This window comes from Symphalangus syndactylus, chromosome 1 (genome assembly GCF_028878055.3).
Source record: "Symphalangus syndactylus isolate Jambi chromosome 1, NHGRI_mSymSyn1-v2.1_pri, whole genome shotgun sequence".
Taxonomy (NCBI): Eukaryota; Metazoa; Chordata; class Mammalia; order Primates; family Hylobatidae; genus Symphalangus; species Symphalangus syndactylus.
Window position 1 is genome coordinate 93504516 of NC_072423.2, and position 18034 is coordinate 93522549.

At 56.8% G+C, this 18034-nt stretch overlaps 1 protein-coding gene across 2 annotated transcripts; it reads right to left on the reverse strand.

The window, feature by feature from the left end:
- Positions 1-511: 511 nt before the first annotated feature.
- PYGM (glycogen phosphorylase, muscle associated) lies at positions 512-15074 on the reverse strand. 2 transcript variants are annotated; one of them, XM_055245178.2, is made up of 20 exons: positions 14031-14366; positions 12907-13008; positions 12741-12819; positions 12550-12653; positions 12082-12213; positions 10212-10323; positions 10038-10120; positions 9464-9607; positions 9024-9116; positions 8646-8792; positions 8285-8448; positions 7839-7953; positions 7153-7254; positions 6670-6817; positions 6340-6398; positions 6068-6209; positions 5114-5321; positions 1348-1482; positions 1045-1111; positions 512-932 (listed from the first exon to the last, which is right to left on the reverse strand). In XM_055245178.2, exons 1-20 carry the CDS (start codon positions 14271-14273, stop codon positions 783-785), a joined length of 2529 nt encoding a protein of 842 aa, XP_055101153.1. In that variant the 5' UTR covers positions 14274-14366; the 3' UTR covers positions 512-782. The 2 variants fall into 2 exon arrangements, with proteins under 2 accessions (XP_055101153.1, XP_055101236.1); XM_055245261.2 differs by lacking the exons at positions 12741-12819; positions 12907-13008 and having other exon boundaries at positions 12550-12570; positions 14031-15074.
- Positions 15075-18034: the final 2960 nt, after the last annotated feature.

Genomic DNA, 18034 nt, shown 5'->3' on the forward strand with positions numbered 1-18034 from the left:
AATGAGGGCCTAGCCTAGGCGGTCTGCGAGTGTTCCCTGCCGTAACACTCCCCCGACTTTGGATCGAGCGTAGCCACCTGCTAAGAGACCCTTAAACGCCGCAGTAGGGCGGGGCTAAGGGCGGAGCCAAGAAGGCGCCGAGCATCCTCTGCTTCCTCCCCCTCCTGGGTCCTGCCCTCGACAGCGTGGATCCTCCGTGGTCCGGGAGGCCTCAGCCCAAGTCCCGGCTCCCAGCCCCGGTGAGCCCCACCCAGGCAGACGCCCCGCCCTCGGCCAGCCAGGCTGGCCGCTGACCTAGTATGGACACGGCCCTGGGAAGAGAGGCGTGGAAGGTGACGCCAGGAAAGGGGCTGGAGAGGCCTAGGCCCCGCCCCCACGGGTCGCACCCTCCACCTCCCACCACCGCCCCCGCCGTGGGACGCACCTGCCGAGGGTGGAGGATAAGGGGGTGACTGCGCGGCTGCTGTTGAGCCCGCCAAGAGCTAAAAATATTTCCCAACAAAGAGAGGAGTAAGGAGGCTCCCAAGGAGAATCAGTTTATTGGGGAATGGGTGCAGTTGGTCAGACCCCATAAATAGGAGGGGACTCGGAGCCCGAGGAAGGAAGGGGGCCCGTGTCCTTAGTCACGCTGGACACTGGGACATTGAGAGTGGGGAAAATGAGGGTTCCAGGAGGGGGCTTAGAGATCTAACTCCAGTACCCCACCCTCTGCATGAGGTGCTGGGGCTGGCCCAAGGGATTGTGACAGGCTCAAGGGCTGGTTTGGGGTCTGGTCTGGAGGCTCAGATGGCCTCATCCGGGGCTGGCAGGCGCTGGCGGGAAGGCTCCACACCCCAGATCTCCCGGGCATACTGGGCAATGGTGCGGTCACTGGAGAACTTGCCAGAGGTGGCTATGTTCCGGATCACCATCCGCGTCCACTCTCTTGGGTTCTGCAGGTCAAAGGGAAGCTCTGGTTCACTCTGTTGGCAGGATCTCCACCTTCTGCCTCATCCCAACCAGGGCCACCAAAGCCCTGCCAACCCCTGGCCGAGGACCCCTCACCTTGTACAAGGCGCTGACTTTCTCCTGGCATTTAATGTAGTCTTCGTAATCTGCGAAGACTTTAAACCTGGAGGGGAAAGGATAGGCCTGTGCTATTCCTTTAGGGGGCTAGGATAAGTTCTATGAGGTCAAGGGCCAAGCCTGCCCTGTCCCAGTGGACAGCCGGGGACATAGAGGGTCATGCTGCTTCCAAAGGCGCCTGGCTCCAACTGCCAGGACCCCTGTCCGGCTTCCCCACCACACACCTGAGCCTCGATCCGCCCAGCAGCCCCACCTGAGTGATTCCCGGGCCAACCAGCTCACCGGTCATGGTGCATGAGCATATTGACAATGTCCTTGAACAGGTCGGGCTGTTTGGGGGAGAAGAAGCCACTGCTCAGCTGCTCAATGACCTGCCGAAGCTCAGGAATGCGATCGTAGTACTCCTGGGCATTGTACCTGCCAGGACGGACCTGCGGTCAGCTCCCTGGAAAGGGGTTCCTGGCTCCTCTTCCAGAGAAAAGCTGAGAAGTCCCATGCCCCAGGGTCAAAACCCAGGCCCAGCCTGCTGCTCCCCAGGGCTGCCACATCCCCCCTGGAGGGCCTCCCTGCAACTCCCCTTCTCTGCTCAGCTTTTCATCCCTCCTTTGTGAATGAGGAAACTGAGGCCCGGAGGATACAGAAAGCTAAGTGTTAAGTAGAGCCAAGGCCCCCGTAAAAGCTCTTTTCCTCCCACACGCCACTGCTGTCTCTTAACCAGTTTCTTTGCTCCAAAATGGCTTTTCTCCTCCAGTAGCCCAAGTCCATATCCGGCCCTGCCCTCGGGCAGCAAGAGCAGCTAACAGGCACAACTCTTCAACCGGGCCCGGCACGGTGGCCCATGCCTGTAATCCCAGCACTTTGGGTGGCCGAGGTGGGCGGATCATCTGAGGAGGTCAGGAGTTCAAGACCAGACTGGCCAACATGGTGAAACCCAGTCTCTACAAAAATACAAAAAGTAGCCAGGCGTGGTGTCGTGTGCCTGTAATCCCAGCTCCTCGGGAGGCTGAGGTGGAAGAATCATTTGAACCCAGGAGGCGGAGGTTGCAGTGAACCGAGATCATGCCACTGCACTCCAGCCTGGGCAACAGAGCGAGACTCCATCTCAAAAAAAAACAGATAACCCTTCAGCTGACCCTCAGCGCCCCCACCACGGCTCAAAGCACTCCACAGGCCAGTCTCACACCCTAACCCTTCCAACCAGAAACCGGCGCTCCCCACAAAGTCTCTAATCCCTGTCCCCTCGTGTGACTCTCAGGCGACTCTCCTTGCATTATGGTGTCAGCCCCCACAGTGGTCCCCCACCTGCCCCCTCCAGCACTGTCTCCATCCTGCAGCCAGAGGGTTCTTCCAGGCCTCGTTCTGAGCATGCGGGACCGTGCTCACAACATCTCACAGCTCCCTCCTGCCCATGGGACAGTCAGCTTTCTAGTGAAGCCTCACAGGAGACACTCCTTTCAGTGTTTAATGCCAACTCTGGGAAGCTGTTGTGGGAGTGTAAACTGGGAGAAACTTTCTGGAAAGCAGTTTGGCAATCTGTATCAAGAGCCTTAAGAACTCATAGTTTTTAACTCAGAAATATCGCCGTTCCAATAATTATCTTAAGGAAATCATCAGATGTGGATGTAGACTTTAAAAGGTTGCTCATCACAGTAATATTTAACAAACCAGAAATCAACCTTAGTGTCCAGATATATGGAATTGATTAAATAAGTTGTGACATGCTTATAGGATGGAATGTTATACAAACATTTAAAATATTTTTGGCCGGGCGCGGTGGCTCACGCCTGTAATCCCAGCACTTTGGGAGGCCGAGGCGGGCAGATCACGAGGTCAGGAGATCGACACTAACCTGGCTAACATAGTGAAACCCCGTCTCTACTAAAAATACAAAAATTAGCCGGGCGTGGTTGCAGGCGCCTGTAGTCCCAGCTACTCGGGAGGCTGAGACAGGAGAATGGCGTGAACCCGGGGAGGCGGAGCTTGCAGTGAGCCAAGATGGCTGGCGCCACTGCACTCCAGCCTGGGCGACAGAGCGAGACTCCGTCTCATAAAAAAATAAAATAAAAAATAAAATATTTTTGAAGACTAATAACATGGAAAATCTCTCTCCAGTGTTAAGATATCAGGATTCAAGCAGGGCGCGGTGGCTCACGCCTGTAAACCCAGCACTTTGGGAGGCCGAGGCGGGCGGATTACTTGAGGTCAGGAGTTCAAGACCAGCCTGGCCAACATGGTGAAACCCCATCTCTACAAAAATACAAAAATTACCTGGGCGTGATGGTGGGTACCTGTATTCCCAGCTACTCGCGATGCTGAGGTGAGAGAATCGCTTGAAACTGGGAGGCAGAGGTTGCAGTGAGCCAAAATTATGCCATTGCACTCCAGCCTGGGTGACAGAGTGACTCTGTCTCAAAAAAATAAAAATAAATAGGCCAGGCACAGTGGCTCACCCCTGTAAGCCCAGCACTTGGGAGGCTGAGGAGGGTGGATCACGAGGTCAGGAGATAGAGACCATCCTGGCCAAAATGATGAAACCCCGTCTCTACTAAAAATACAAAAATTAGCTGGGCGTGGTGGCAGGCACCTGTAATCCCAGCTACTCAGGAGGCTGAGGCAGGAGAATCGCTTGTACCCAGGAGGCGGAGGTTGCGGTGAGCCAAGGTCGCGCCATTGCACTCCAGCCTGGGCAACAACAGCAAAACTCCATCTCAAAAAAAATAAATAGGCCAGACACGGTGGGTCATGCCTGTAATCCCAGCACTTTGGGAGGCCGAGGCAGGCGGATCACGAGGTCAGGAGATCAAGACCATCCTGGCTAACATGGTGAAACCCCGTCTCCACTAAAAATACAAAAAATTAGCCCGGGCATGGCAGCAGGTGCCTGTAGTCCCAGCTACTCAGGAGGCTGAGGCAGGAGAATGGCATGAACCCAGGAGGCGGAGCTTGCAGTGAGCCAAGATCGTGCCACTGCACTCCAGCCTGGGTGACAGAGCGAGACTCCGTCTCAAAAAAATAAATAAATAAAAATAAAATACAATAAAAACAAATTTTTTAATGTAATACCAGGATAATGTCTCCTCTGAAGAACTGTTTCTGACCATAGGCCCCTTGTAACTACTGTGCCCATATTTCCCTTTTGCCTATGCCTTCCAGGGAGCAAGGATTTTTTTTTTTTTTTTTTTTTTTTTTTTTGAGACGGAGTCTCGCTCTGTCGCCCAGGCTGGAGTGCAGTGGCATAATCTCGGCTCACTGCAAGCTCCACCTCCCGGGTTCATGCCATTCTCCTGCCTCAGCCTCTCCGAGTAGCTGGGACTACAGGCGCCCGCCACCACGCCCGGCTATTTTTTTGTATTTTTAGTAGAGACGGGGTTTCACCATGGTCTCGATCTCCTGACCTCATGATCCACCCGCCTCGGCCTCCCAAAGTGCTGGGATTACAAGCGTGAGCCACCGCGCCCGGCCCTTTTTTTTTTTTTTTTTTTTGAGACAGAGTCTGTCCCTGTCGCCCAGGCTGGAGCGCAGTGACCCGATCTCGGCTCACTGCAAGCTCCGCCTCCTGGGTTCACGCCATTCTCCTGCCTCAGCCTCCCGATCAGCTGGGACTACAGGCACCTGCCAACACGCCCGGCTAATTTTTTGTATTTTTAGTAGAGATGGGGTTTCACCGTGTTAGCCAGGATGGTCTCGATCTCCTGACCTCGTGATCCGCCTGCCTTAGCCTCCCAAAGTGCTGGGATTACAGGCGTGAGCCACCGCACCTGGCCTGGAGCAAGGATTTTTTTACTTCCATGTCCCAAACAATATTATCTGTTAGGGTTAATATAATATTCTCTTCCTTTTCCTTCAGTTCTGTATTACTTCTTTCTTTTCCAATTTCATTAACCTTATTTGCTGTAAGCGCCCTCTAAAGTTTCCCAGAATCCTGCTGGCCATGACCAAGACCTTGCTGGGCCTGGACCAGTCTTTCCAGACATGCCTCTTGTTCCCAGCACCAGCCTCCAGCAGCCACACCTGGGTGTCTTTTGCCCGTGAACCCTGACCCCCATACCCTCTTTGGTCAAGCTTATCCACATCCTCCACCCGCATGCCAAAGATGAAGAAGTTTTCCTCTCCCGCCTCTTCTGCCATCTCCACATTGGCCCCGTCCATGGTGCCAATGGTCAGAGCCCCGTTGAGCATGAACTTCATGTTGCCGGTGCCTGAGGCTTCAGTGCCCGCAGTGGAGATCTGCTCAGAGAGGTCTGCAGCTGGGATCACTGTGGGGTGGCAGCAGGGGGACAAGTCAACTCAGGGAAGACCCTCACACCAGCTGGGGACTCTCAGATTAGGCTGGCCCCAGGCATAGCTGGACTCAGAGTCGCCCCACCCCAAACTCCCAGTCTTCACCAGCCAAGCCTCCCTCTCATACTACACCCCCACTGCCCTCTACCTCTTGTTGATTCTTGACCATCTAGGTCCAACCTGGATTTCCCCACCTCTGTTGCAGATTTGAAGGTAATTTCACCCTGTACTGCCTGAAATTCCACCATTAGAGGGTATCCTCATGGGGTTTTTGCTTTGTTTTGTTTCCTCTTGTTTTGTTTTTTGAGACGGAGTTTTGCTTTTGCTGCCCAGGCTGGAGTGCAATGGCGTGATCTCGGCTCACGGCAACCTCCGCCTCCCAGGTTCAAGTGATTCTCCTGCTTCAGCCTCCCAAGTAGCTGGGATTATAGGCGCCTGCCACCACGCCCGGCTAATTTTTGTATTTTTAGTAGAGATGGGGTTTCACCATGTTGGCCAGGCTGGTCTTGAACTCCTGACCTCAGGTGATCCACCCACCTTGGCCTCCCAAAGTGCTGGGATTACAGGCATGGGCCACTGCACCCGGCCTCCTCATGGTTTAAGCATTGCCCTCTCCAGATTCTCCTTTCAAGTACAAGTATCCCAGGAAGAGATGACTGATGCCTCTTCCTGAGACTGAACTAGTCAGAGCCTCCCTAGGGTCCCTGTTGGCAGCACCCACCTTTCTCGGCCAGTGAGACTCGGTAGTTCTCCAGGAAGATGACACGGAGGCGGTCACCCACTGCGGGGTCATGGTTGACCACATCCCCGATGGCTGTGATGAGTTTGATGATCATCTTGGCCATGTGGTACCCAGGTGCAGCCTGAGGGGACAAAGTCTGGGGTCACCTCTACTGCCTGGCCCCCCACCTCCTATCCTGCAACTCAGCTGGGCTGACCTCAGCCTGGATATATCAAAGGACGGGAGCCCAGGGCTGGAGCCTGGCTTCTCACCTTCCCTCCAATCATCACAGTCCGAGGCACAAAAAACTTATTGGGCTCCCTCTTGATGCCTGTGGAGAAACGAGAGGGATCCAGTGGGCCTACTTTTCCCTCTGGGTAGTAAGTAGCTCCTGACAGAGGCTGGGCTAGGAGACAGTAGGCCTGACTTGGACAATCACTTGCTATGCTCTCTCAGCCTCAGTTTGCCCATCTGTGAAATGGGGATAATTCCATGTCCCAAGAGTAGTCCCAAGTCCAAAGGAGATGTTGGTTGGGCAAATGTACTATGCCGCAGGAACACGGAGGAGCACTGAGAGGCAGGGTAGAGTGGCTGCCACTCACGGTTGTACAGGGTGATGACATGGAGGCAGTTGAGGAGCTGTCGTTTATATTCGTGAATCCGCTTCACCTGGATGTCGAAGAGTGAGTTGGGGTTGATGTGGACTTTGTATTCCCTCTCTAGGTAGGCAGCAAACTTCAACTTGTTTTCCTGGAGGCGGAGACAGGGAAGGTCTCACCAACAGGCCACAGCCTCAGGAAATCCTACAGTCCACACTCCATTCACTCAGCCCCAGGAGGATGGCTACCAGGAGGCTCACTGGCTACTTCTGTCCACTCCCGCACCAGGGCAGACATTGCTAATCAACGTCAGCACTGTTCACGTGAGGTCAGATGATGCCTTCCCACCACAGACTCCAGGCAACTTCCACCAACGGCCTGGGCTGGCAGGAGAGATGAGCTCTATTTGCCACGCCTGACCCAGACATCTGGCCCCTCCAGCGCTCTCCACACAGCACAGCTGTCCCACATTGCAGCTCTCCCCACCTGCTTCACTTTGGCCACATCCCGAATGAAAGCTTCATCATCCACAAAGGAGAGCAGTTTGCGCAGCTGGTCCAGGTCGGAGATGAAGTCCTCCCCGATGCGCTGTGGGAAGACGGCTCTCAGCCAAGCCCATCCCCCTGTCCTCCCTCCTCCCAACACAGAAGGGGCCCTTTCCAGGTCAGCCAAGCCCCCTCCACCCAGCAGGCTGCTCTGGGGGCCCTCCCAGCCCCTCCTCCTCCAGCCGCCCAGATGGGGCACAGGCATCCATGCACCTTCCTCCCCTCCCGTCCTTGAGCTCTGATGGCTGACCCCACCTGACCCCAGCAGGCTTTCCTGGCTTCCTGGCCTTTTCCTAACGCCAGCATGACCTTGCGCCTTCCCTACCAGATATCTGCCCCCTTCCAGGCTCACTTCAGATGTGACCCATGGATGACTCCCTCCATTAGACTGTGACCTCTGCTGCGTTCACCTCCACAGCCAGGGCCTCCATTAGCACACAGAGCACCCTCATGCAAATAAGATGGTGTCCCTCCTCCAGGCGGATGCGAGGCTTGGGGAACACAGTGCAGGAGGGATTTCAGCCTTCGGCTGGGAGCCCTGATGCAGTGAACCACCTACACGACCATACCCAGCTGATCCCTGCAGGGACCCATGTTGACTCTACTGGCCCTACGGTGGCCTCTCACCTCAGCAATGACCTCTGCCAGCCCGGGGTTACACAGAACTAGCCAGCGCCGAGGGGTGATGCCGTTGGTCTTATTCTGGAACTTATGAGGCTCCAGCTCATAGAAGTCTTTGAAGCTGCAGGATGAGGTTGGACGAGGGTCACCACTCACCCCTGTACGATGAAGGCCTCTGCCCTGGGGCCCCTACCCGGGTGTCTTGCTGAAAGGGCCCTGGGGCAGGGAATGCAGACGTGGGGAAGGTTGGGGGTGCTGTGTGTAAGAGGGGGTCATCTCAGGATAGGGCGGCACTGGAAGGGGCTGCTGTGCTTGTAAGAATGACGCCACCTGTGAAAGGCGCCAGGGCCCAGAGACCAGAGAGTGGTCGGTGAAGGGCGGGGCTTCTGTGTGACAGAGGCGTAGAGTGGGTGGGGCCTAGAAAGGGGCGGGATCTGGAAAGCGGGGCTCACATGGTCTTCTTGAGGATCTCGGAGTGGATGCGCGCCACGCCGTTGACAGCATGCGAACCCGCAATGCACAGGTGTGCCATGTTGATGCGCTTCACTGCACCCTCCTCCACCAGCGACATTCGCCGCAGCCGGTCTATGTCCCCTGGGAATGCGGCCGCCACCCGCTGTGCCCAGAGAGCCCAGAGCTAGGACCAGACCCAGGAACCCCCATCCCCAGTCCCCAGCCCCACACCCCCAGAGCTCTGCCCAGAGCCCCCACTGCCCCAGAGTCTCAGGGCCCTGGCTGGACGCCCCGACTCCCAGGCCCAGACTGGGTGTCCCCTCCTCACCTCCACACCATCCCCCAAGCCTCCTGACTCACGTTGAGGAAGCGCTGGTTGATCTCATAGATGATCTGGAGGTGCCGCGGCAGCAGCGTCTCCAAGAGGTGCACCGGCCAGCGCTCCAGGGCCTCGGGCAGCACCGTGTGGTTGGTGTAGGCACAGGTCCTCATTGTCACATCCCACGCCTGGCACACGGGGTGGGCAGTCAGGATGCCAACCTCAGCCCAATGGGTCTCCTCACACACTGTGCAGCCCAGCGGCCCCCGCCCCCCACTGCAGTGCCAGGTTCCAGGACGGTCCCTCTGGCCTCAGGCTCCAATCCCTTCACTCCACTCATATCCTCCCATGCTCCCAAACTGGGAAGGGAACCCTGAAGCGGAGGGCATCAGATGAGGCAGAGGGACCCTGAAGCCCACCTTGTCCCAGTCCATCCGCTCCAGGTCCACCAAGATCCTCATCAGCTCGGGGATGGCCAGGGAGGGGTGGGTGTCATTGAGCTGGATGGCCACCTGGGGTAGGGGGAGGAGTCAGTCTGGGCTCCAAACCGCATTCCATGCTATGGTCACTGTCCTATGCCATTTGGAGGCCCCCAGAGAGCCCAGCACAGTTCTGTGACAGGGCTGTGGGCAGAGGCAGGCAGGTGCTCATGGGGGTGGGAGGAATGGGGGGAGTGGGGCGGGAGGAGGAGGGAAGCCCAGGTTATGGGCCTGTGGATTGTGGGTCCCGAGCAGCTGACCCTCCCACACTCCCAGCCTCCACTCCCTTATCTATCACATGGGGCAGGCAGGCCGAGGCTGGAGGGAGAGGACTGGCACACACTGTCTGGTCACAGAGGCGCCCTCCACGCGCATGGTACCTTATCTGGGAAGGCATCGAAGTTTGTGCGCACGGGATCACGGCAGCCGAACTTGGAAGACTTGAAGCGACGGATGATGTCCTGGAGGGTGGCAGCCACCACGAAATACTCCTGCTTCAGCCGCAGCTCCTTCCCCTCGAAGAACTGTGGACAGCATGAGGCAGCAGTGAGTCAGGGTGGTGGGGGCGTGGCCTAAAGCTGCGGTGGGTGTGGCCAGGAGGGACTCCCACCCATACCGGGAGCCCTGAGCCGGCCCCCTCGCTGGGACCCAGGGGCCTTTCCTCCACCAAGAACTAGTGGTGACAGACAGTGTCAGGAAGAGGCGCACAAGAACCGAGTGCGTTGTGGGTGTCGCCAGGGAACAGCCCCTCCAAAGTGCCCTTCGCTAACCCACTTTCCTCAGGACTCAGGTGTCCTTGCACTCAAAAGACTTGAGGTGGGGGCACAGGACGCACAAGGCCAGCAATATGCCCTGGGTGTGACTAGGGCACCAGCAAGTGTGCTTCCCCAGCTCTCCCTGACCCCTACTGCCAACGACTCAGGCTTCCAGCCCCCAGCCCAGGGGGTGACGCACATTATCATTGGGATACAGGACACGAGAGATGTTCTCCGCCAGGTTTCGGTCCAACACAGCCTGGATGTAGCCACCGACGTTGACTGAGGGACGAAAGTGGGGACAGGGTAAGGCCTGCGCTGGGCGTGGCCAGCGGGCAAGCTGGGGTTGCTGGCTACCAGCGGATGAACTCACAGTCCTTGAGGTTGAAGTCATTGGGAGCCTTGGCAGACCAGAGGCGCATGGTGTTGACGACGTTGTTGCGATAGCCAGGCACGGGTGTATCATAGGGCATGGCCAGTACCACCTGCAGGGGGCAATCCTGTCAGGAGCTGGCCAGCCATGGCAATTGCCTCCCTCCCCTTGGGCCTGGGACTCAAGGCTTTATCCCTGAACGCTGCAGACCCAGGCTCTTGTCCTGACACTAGCATCGAGGAGCTGGGTAACCATGAGCAAACCCCATAGTCTCTCTGGACCTCATCTAGAGCGAAGACACCCTCAACACCTCCCCGACACCCATAAGCCCTGCCTGGGCAGACAGTGGTGAGGAGAATGGAAGGAGGCAGGTGATAAGCCTGGAGCCTAGGAGGGGCTCTGCTGACGACCACTCTGCAGCGATGGGGGCTGGGCTGGCCACCCTGGCCTGAGCAAAAGCTAGAGGACACTGTGGACTCATGAGAGGGCTGGGGGAACCCAGGGCTAGGCTGAATGGGTCACAGAGGTCAAGTCCCTCCAAAGGTCTCATGTCTGGTTGACCACAGGGCTAATTCATGGTGACTAATTCTGCCCCACCTTCCATAACTAGCAAACATCAATAATTGTCTGCTACACGGTGCCAGGGGTACATTCACCCCTCCAAGGGAGCCCTTTTAAGGGGCATCGCCCTCCTTCCCCACATTCAGTCACCCTGATTGGAGCACAGTGGGAGCTGACACACAGAGAGGGAAGGGACCCATCCCCGAGCACACAGCCAGGCTGGCAGCACCAGAGGGAGCCAGGTCTCCTGCCTTCCAGCCACAGCCACTTGTGCCAGCTGCCACGTGCACCTGGCAATGGACTGCCAGCAGCCCCCACTGCATCTTAACCTGGAGAACAGCAAACAAATGCTCAGTTCTGAAAGCCTAGTGGTTTATCTGCAGCCCATCTGGGGGCTGATGACCTGAAGCTTCAACAGGAAGATTGCCTGAACTGGGTTTGTTTTTCGTATGTTTGTTTTTGAGAAGGAGCCTCACTCTGCTGCCCAGGCTGGAGTGCAGTGGCACTATCTTGGCTCACTGCAACCTCCACCTCCCGGATTCAAGCGATTCTCCAGCTTCAGCCTCCTGAGTGGCTGGGATTACAGGCACGTGCCATCCATGCCCGGCTAATGTTTTTGTGTTTTTAGTAGAGACTGGGTTTCACCATATTGGTCAGGCTGGTCTTGAACTCCTGACATCAGGTGATCCACCTGCCTTGGCCTCCCAAAGTGCTGGGATTACAGGTATGACCCACTGCCCCAGTCTATTTTTTTTTTTTTTTATTTTTTGTAGAGACAAGGTCTCTCTATGTTACCCAGGCTGGTCTTGAAATCCTGAACTCAAGCCATACTATCGCCTCGGCCTTCTAAAGTGCTGGGATTACGGGCATGAGCCACTGTGTCTAGATTTGGTTTGGTTTTAGGATCCCTCTAACTTGCTGTGTGATGAGTGAATTCCTTTCGGAAGGCCCCATTTTTCTCCTGTCCCCCTTTCTGGGGTGCTGCTGTCGAAATGTTTAGGGAAGACTCAAGTCGCCAAGATGGTCCTTTGATAAATCTCATGGTGTGGAGTGGAGCCAGGTCGTGGGGAGACACTGGGGGAGCAAGGCAGCCTCTCTCCCTTTCCAGGCTCTGCACTTAGTCTGGCTCCCCTGTGTCCCTGTCTCCAGTCTCCCCTGGCTTCAGCTGTATGACTTTGAGTAAGTCACTTAACCTCTCTGAGCCTCAGCATCCTCAGTTGTAAAATACACTGGGTCCTGCTTCCTCTCTGGGCTTCCTTCTCTTCCCTCCCCTTCTCTGGGCTACCCCAACCCCCAGCTTCATCCTCACCTGTGTGTCCACCCACTTGGCTCCCTGGCTGGTGTGCTCCACATGGCCGTAGAAGTGCACAGGTAGTGTGAACTCAGGCCGGGCCTTCTCCCAGGGGTTGCCATAGCGAAGCCAGTCATCAGCCTCCTCCATCTGCACCCAAGGCAGGTCAGGGAGAAAGGCCAGCAGTATCAGTGCAGGCACTTACAGTGCACGGTGGGGCAGGGCAGGGGCTGTGGGTCAGAGTACCCTACACCAAGTATAAGTTAGGAGCTCTGAGGCGGGCCCCTGGTCTGCTGGGCTATTGAGTGGGATATGGACCACCTGTTTCAGGGGCACCAGCTGGCTTCGGGTCAGGGGGTGGGGAGCAGCAAGGATGCTTTCCACAGAGCTTGGGGGGCTGTTTCGGACCTTTCCAGAGGTGGTAAACAAGTGGGAGTCTTCCCCATCCTGACTAGACCCCACAAGGTTAGAGCCAAGGCTGCTCACCTGCCAGCCCCCGGAGATCTTCTGGTTAAAAATCCCAAACTCATAGCGAATCCCGTAGCCATAGGCAGCCAGGCCCAGTGTTGCCATGGAGTCGAGAAAGCAGGCTGGGGGTGTGCAGGGAGGTGGGTGTCAGGAACCCAGCATGGAGGACCCCATCGGCCCACTCCACCCTCACGGCCCTGTCCGCTTACCTGCCAGCCGGCCCAGGCCCCCATTGCCCAGCCCCGCATCCTCCTCAATTTCCTCCAGCTCCTCCATGTCCAGGCCCAGCTGGAGGGGTGAGGGTGACAGTGGTCAGGACCAAGTGTCAGCAGGGGAATCCCCCAGTCCCCACGGCTTTCCCCACCTCACACACACCTGGTAGGTGGCCTCGTCACAGGCATTCTCTAAGGCCAGGTTCACCATGGTGTTCTGTAGCGTCCGTCCCATATAGAACTCTAAAGACAGGTAGTAGATCCTCTGCCCAGAGAGACGGACGGGCAGGGAATGGGGTCAGGGCCACACACCAACACTCAGCCAGGCCCAGCCACGCCTGGACCTCTGGCCTGCCTGCCCTGCTCAGCAGTCCCATCCCTGTCCCCAATTTGTTTCTCCCTGTCTCAGGCTTTGGGGCCCAGCAGGTAAGGTTCTGGTCCCAGCATTCCTCTGACTTTGGACAAATCACTCTCTTTGGCCTCAGTTTCCTCATCTGGGAAATGGCACTGGCCATACCCACTTCAGGGACTGAGGTACTCGGGAGAGTGGGCGCCCCTTCCCCCTGCACACACACCCTGCACAGCCCAGCAGGGCACCAGGACCTGCGGAAGTGCCTCCAAGAGCTCCCCAGGAGGGCAAGGCCAAGGCCCAGAGAAAAAAGTCATTTGCTCAAGGTCACACAGTGGCTAGAGACTGGGCTAGAGACTGTCACCTCCCATCCTTGCACTGTCCAGTTCCCCTTGGCCCTCAAGCCTCAATCCCAAGGAGACCCAGAGGCACCAGAAACTAGGATGCTGCCAGTTCCTGGTCTCCCGGTTTCCTGGGTCTCCTCCCGGGGCCTGTCTGCCTGCCCCTCCCCCACTCCCCACCGAGGCGTGTCAGGTTGCTGACATTTACCAGTGACCCCACCGGACACTTGATCTCTGCTGCCCCAGCTGCCCCAGCCCCGCCTGCTGCACAGGCACACCACACATACATGCAGCAACTGACGTGTCCTTCCACCTGGGCCCAGCCAGGCCACAGGCGCCGTCCTGCCCACCAGCACCCCCTCCAACCTTCTCCGAGTGGGCGCTGACCCTTCGCAGCCAGCCCACCTGCTCTGAGCTCCCTGACCCCCACTCCTGCCCCAGGTTTCTCCCTCAGATTGTCCCAGCACCCCCTGTACCTGGCACCCCTGGATTCTCCAACCCCAAGAACCTAGAGTGACGAGGGGCAGCCACTTAAGATCACCAGCTCCCCGGCGGCGCCTCCAGCCCATACCCCCACCCCAGGTTCCCCAGCAGCACCTTGGGGTCCTTCTCATAGTAGTGCTGCTGCGTGCGGATCCAGCGCCCCACGAGGTGGTCGCGCACGGTATGGGCCAGCGCAAAGTAGTAGTCTCGTGGGGTGGCCACATTGCGGTCCTTTACAAGTGTGAAATGCAGGTGCCGGTTGAAGTTCTTTTTCAGCTCAGTCACGTTCTCCACGCCGGCCAGGCCACGCACACTGATTTGCTTTCTTTTCTCTTGGTCTGACAGGGGCCGGGACATGGCTGCAGGAGGGCGGGCCGGACTGGACTGATGGTGGAGGGGCCGGTGGCCTCAGCACTGCCTCCAGCCAAGGAGTGGAGCTCCCCAGCCTCAAGGGGATTTAAAGCCTGGCGCTGGGCAGCACACCCCGCCTCCCCTGCAATGGGAGGGTCTTGGCCTGGCAGCTCAGGGAGCTATTTTCAGGGTAAGCGGAGGAGAGGAGAGGGGAGGGAGAGGTGAGCTCCACTTGGGCCGCCAAGACTGGCCTGGCTTGTTCACAGGCCTGTGCTGACCCACTTCCTCCAGGCCTTGCACATGGTCTTCTGTCCCTTGTCCCTGCCTTTTGGAGGGTTGGATACAAGAAGGAGCAGGTAGAGTGTTGGACTGGGGAGCTGTCTGTCGGTGGCTGAACCAGGATGGGAGGCCATGTGTTGTGGCAAAAGGAACAAGGACCCCCTGCAGGCTGTGGTGCAGGAGCCAAGTCAGTGTCCCCTGACGGAAGAGGTGCAACTAGCAGAGGCCACTGGATGTCTTTGAGAAAGGGGCCCACGACCCTGCATTGTAGGGAGGTTGTGTGAGGCAGGGCCACAGCCCTCACTCCACCCCCACCGAAGCTGAGCAGCTCTGGGCTCCCCCTGTTGCTGTCCCTCAAGGAGCTCTGAAGTGACCTTTTGGAGATGCTCAGGTTACTGGCCGGCACTGGCGGGAGGCCGCTAGCCTGCAGCACGGGGCCCTGGGAACTGTAGTCCTATAGGCCCTCGAGGGTGGGAGAAACTGAGGCATTCCCCACCCTGTCATCAACTGGTTTAATGACAGTAAGTTCTCCCTGTGATTCCACTGCTTAGGAAGTGATCAGAGGCCTTCTCTCTTCTTCCTGCCACCTGGGGCCACACTCTGGGCAGGGATTTTGTAAACCAGCTCTGTGACCTGGCCTATAAAATGGGTGCCTAATCTGTACCTCGGGGACCTCACCCCATTCGTGTGCATAGGCCTACAGCTTTGAGCCCTTCCCTGGAGGCTTTAGCTATCCTCTCATTCACTGCTGTGTCCTGGCCCCAGCACTGACTTGCTGTGTGACCTCAAGCTGGTTGCTTTACCTTTCTGAGCTTTGGATTCCTTCATCAAATTTAGACTCTCCAATGAGAAAAAAAATCCCTGCCTCTCAGCTGCTGCCTCCTCATCTTGTGAGGGCAGGCCTTGGATCCTGCTGTTCTCTAAGACAAAGGAACCAGGACCTTGTGCTAGTTCAAAGGCTATTTGGGCCTCCCGGGTGGTGGGCCAGTGGAGGGGAAGAGCTGGGTGTTCTGTTTTGAAGGCCAAGGATGCAGGTCAAAAGCCTGGACAGCTGCAGGATACTATTGAGAGCCTGGTTCGGAGAAGGCCAAGCTGTTTCTGAGAACTTTTTTTTTTTTTTTTTTTGAGATGGAGTTTCATTCTTGTCGCCCAGGCTAGAGTGCAATGGCATGATCTCAGCTCACTGCAACCTCCGCCTCCTGGGTTCAAGCAATTCTCCCTCAGCCTCCTGAGTGGCTGGGATTACAGGCAACCGCCACCATGCCCAGCTAAGTTTTGTATTTTTAGTAGAGACGAGGTTTCACCATGTTGGACCAGGTTGGTCTGGAACTCCTGACCTCAGGTGATCCACCAGCCTTGGCTTCCCAAAGTGCTGGGATTACAGGCGTGAGCCACAGCGCCCGGCCTCCGATCACTTTCTGAGCCACGGCAGACCCAGCCCTGGAATCACCGGCTTAGCATGTGGGCCAAACTGCAAGTCCTACAGAGGTCTCCAGACTCCCAAGCCCTGCTCTACCCCTGCCCCCAAAAGGCACGGGCACACTGTCTTCTGTGGTGCCTGCCACATTTCCAAGTAGAGAAAAAAGATCGGGAAAAAAACACCAAAATACACCTCCACAGGCATGGGGATGCAAACAACTTTTCCTTACATTTTTCTGTAATTTCCAATTTCTCTTTTTTTTTTTTTTTGAGACAGAGTCTCGCTCTGTCGCCCGGGCTGGAGTGCAGTGGCGCAATCTCGGCTCACTGCAAGCTCCGCCTCCCGGGTTCACGCCATTCTCCTGCCTCAGCCTCCGAGTAGCTGGGACTACAGGCGCCCGCCACCGCGCCCGGCTAATTTTTTTTTTGTATTTTTTAGTAGAGACGGGGTTTCACCGTGGTCTCGATCTCCTGACCTCGTGATCCGCCCGCCTCGGCCTCCCAAAGTGCTGGGATTACAAGCGTGAGCCACCGCGCCCGGCTCCAATTTCTCTTAAGAAGTGTTTCATAAACCATTAAAAAACAATGCCGGCCGGGCGTGGTGGCTCACGCCTGTAATCCTAGCACTTTGAGAGGCCGAGGCGGGTGGATCACCTGAGGTCAGGAGTTCGAGATCAGCCTGACCAACATGGCGAAACCCTGTCTCTACTAAAAATACAAATATTAGCTAGGCATGGTGGCACATGCCTGTAATCCCAGCTACTCGGGAGGCTGAGGCAGGAGAATCACTTGAGCCCGGGAGGCAGAGGTTGCAGTGAGCCAAGATCATGCCACTACACACCAGCCTGGGCAACACAGCGAGACTCTGTCTCAAAAACAAACAAAAAAACCATGCTGGCAGCTGTCTGGTCTCTTCCCCTTTCACAGCTTGCACCCCAGCCTCAGCTCCTGGGCCTCATCCCCATCCTCCACTAAGCACAACTTGGACTCCAGCTTGGCCTGGCATCCAAGGTTCTTCACAGCCCACACTTGTCCCTTGGAGGGTTGCTGTGAGTAGAGCTGAGAATTCTTGGGGGGAAGTAGCTTGTTAATGATGCCGTCACCTCACAGCCCAATAGTGGCAGCCTGCTTTGGCCACACACACCTTCTTTGCATTGACCCCTATTTCCTGCAAGACTTTACATTCCTGCCACTGAGGACCTGATCCCCATAGACCATCCACATCTTTATTTTTATTTTTGAGACGGAGTCTCGCTCTGTCACCCAGGCTGGAGTGTAGTGGTGCAATCTCGGCTCACTGCAAGCTCCGCCTCCCAGGTTCACGCCATTCTCCCGCCTCAGCCTCTCCGAGTAGCTGGGACTACAGGCGCCCGCCACCACGCCCGGCTAACTTTTTGTATTTTTAGTAGACGGGGTTTCACCGTGGTCTGGATCTCCTGACCTCATGATCCGCCCGCCTCGGCCTCCCAAAGTGCTGGGATTACAAGCGTGAGCCACCGCGCCCGGCCGACCATCCACATCTTACAGGCAGGGCAGCTACTCTCTCCTCTTGCTACTCTCCCCTCTTGCACCCAGGACGCTTGCTCTCAGCAACATTTTTACTGGGAAATTTTTAACTTTCTCCAACTACCTTTTCTGTGGCTTCAGTCTTTGTCATTGCCATCACTCTCCAGTTTCCAGGCTTTGTCCGGGGTGACCCTGCATGCCCTAGCCCAGCATGATCACACCTGGGCAGCACGATCTCATGTTTCCCTGCTTCCTCCACCCCTCCTTAGTGTTGTATGTGCAGGTTTAATGAGCCCTGAAGCACTTTTACAACCTGAACTCAAAGTTGTTTATGTCTGTTTCTAACTAGAAACCCGGCCTCCTTCCTTGGACCAATCCTGGGTTTCTCCAGAGCCCTTGGCTGAACCTCAGTAACAGAGCCCTGAGGCTGACCTTTCCCCACTGGCATTCCTCTTGCCAGGCCTTGAGGGACGGGGACAGTGCTGCTACAGCAGCAGAAATGAACGGGGGGAGGGGGGCGGGGCAAGCACAGCCCCGTCACAATGTGATAAGAGTAAAGGGCT

Coding starts and splice junctions, on each gene's coding strand:
- PYGM (XM_055245178.2), bottom strand. CDS start 14,273: ATGTCCCGGCCCCTGTCAGACCAAGAGAAAAGAAAGCAAATCAGTGTG. Junction 13,009..14,030: donor ACTATGAGAAGGACCCCAAG/GTGCTGCTGGGG, acceptor CTCTCTGGGCAG/AGGATCTACTACCTGTCTTT. Junction 8,449..8,645: donor TCAACCAGCGCTTCCTCAAC/GTGAGTCAGGAG, acceptor CTCTGGGCACAG/CGGGTGGCGGCCGCATTCCC.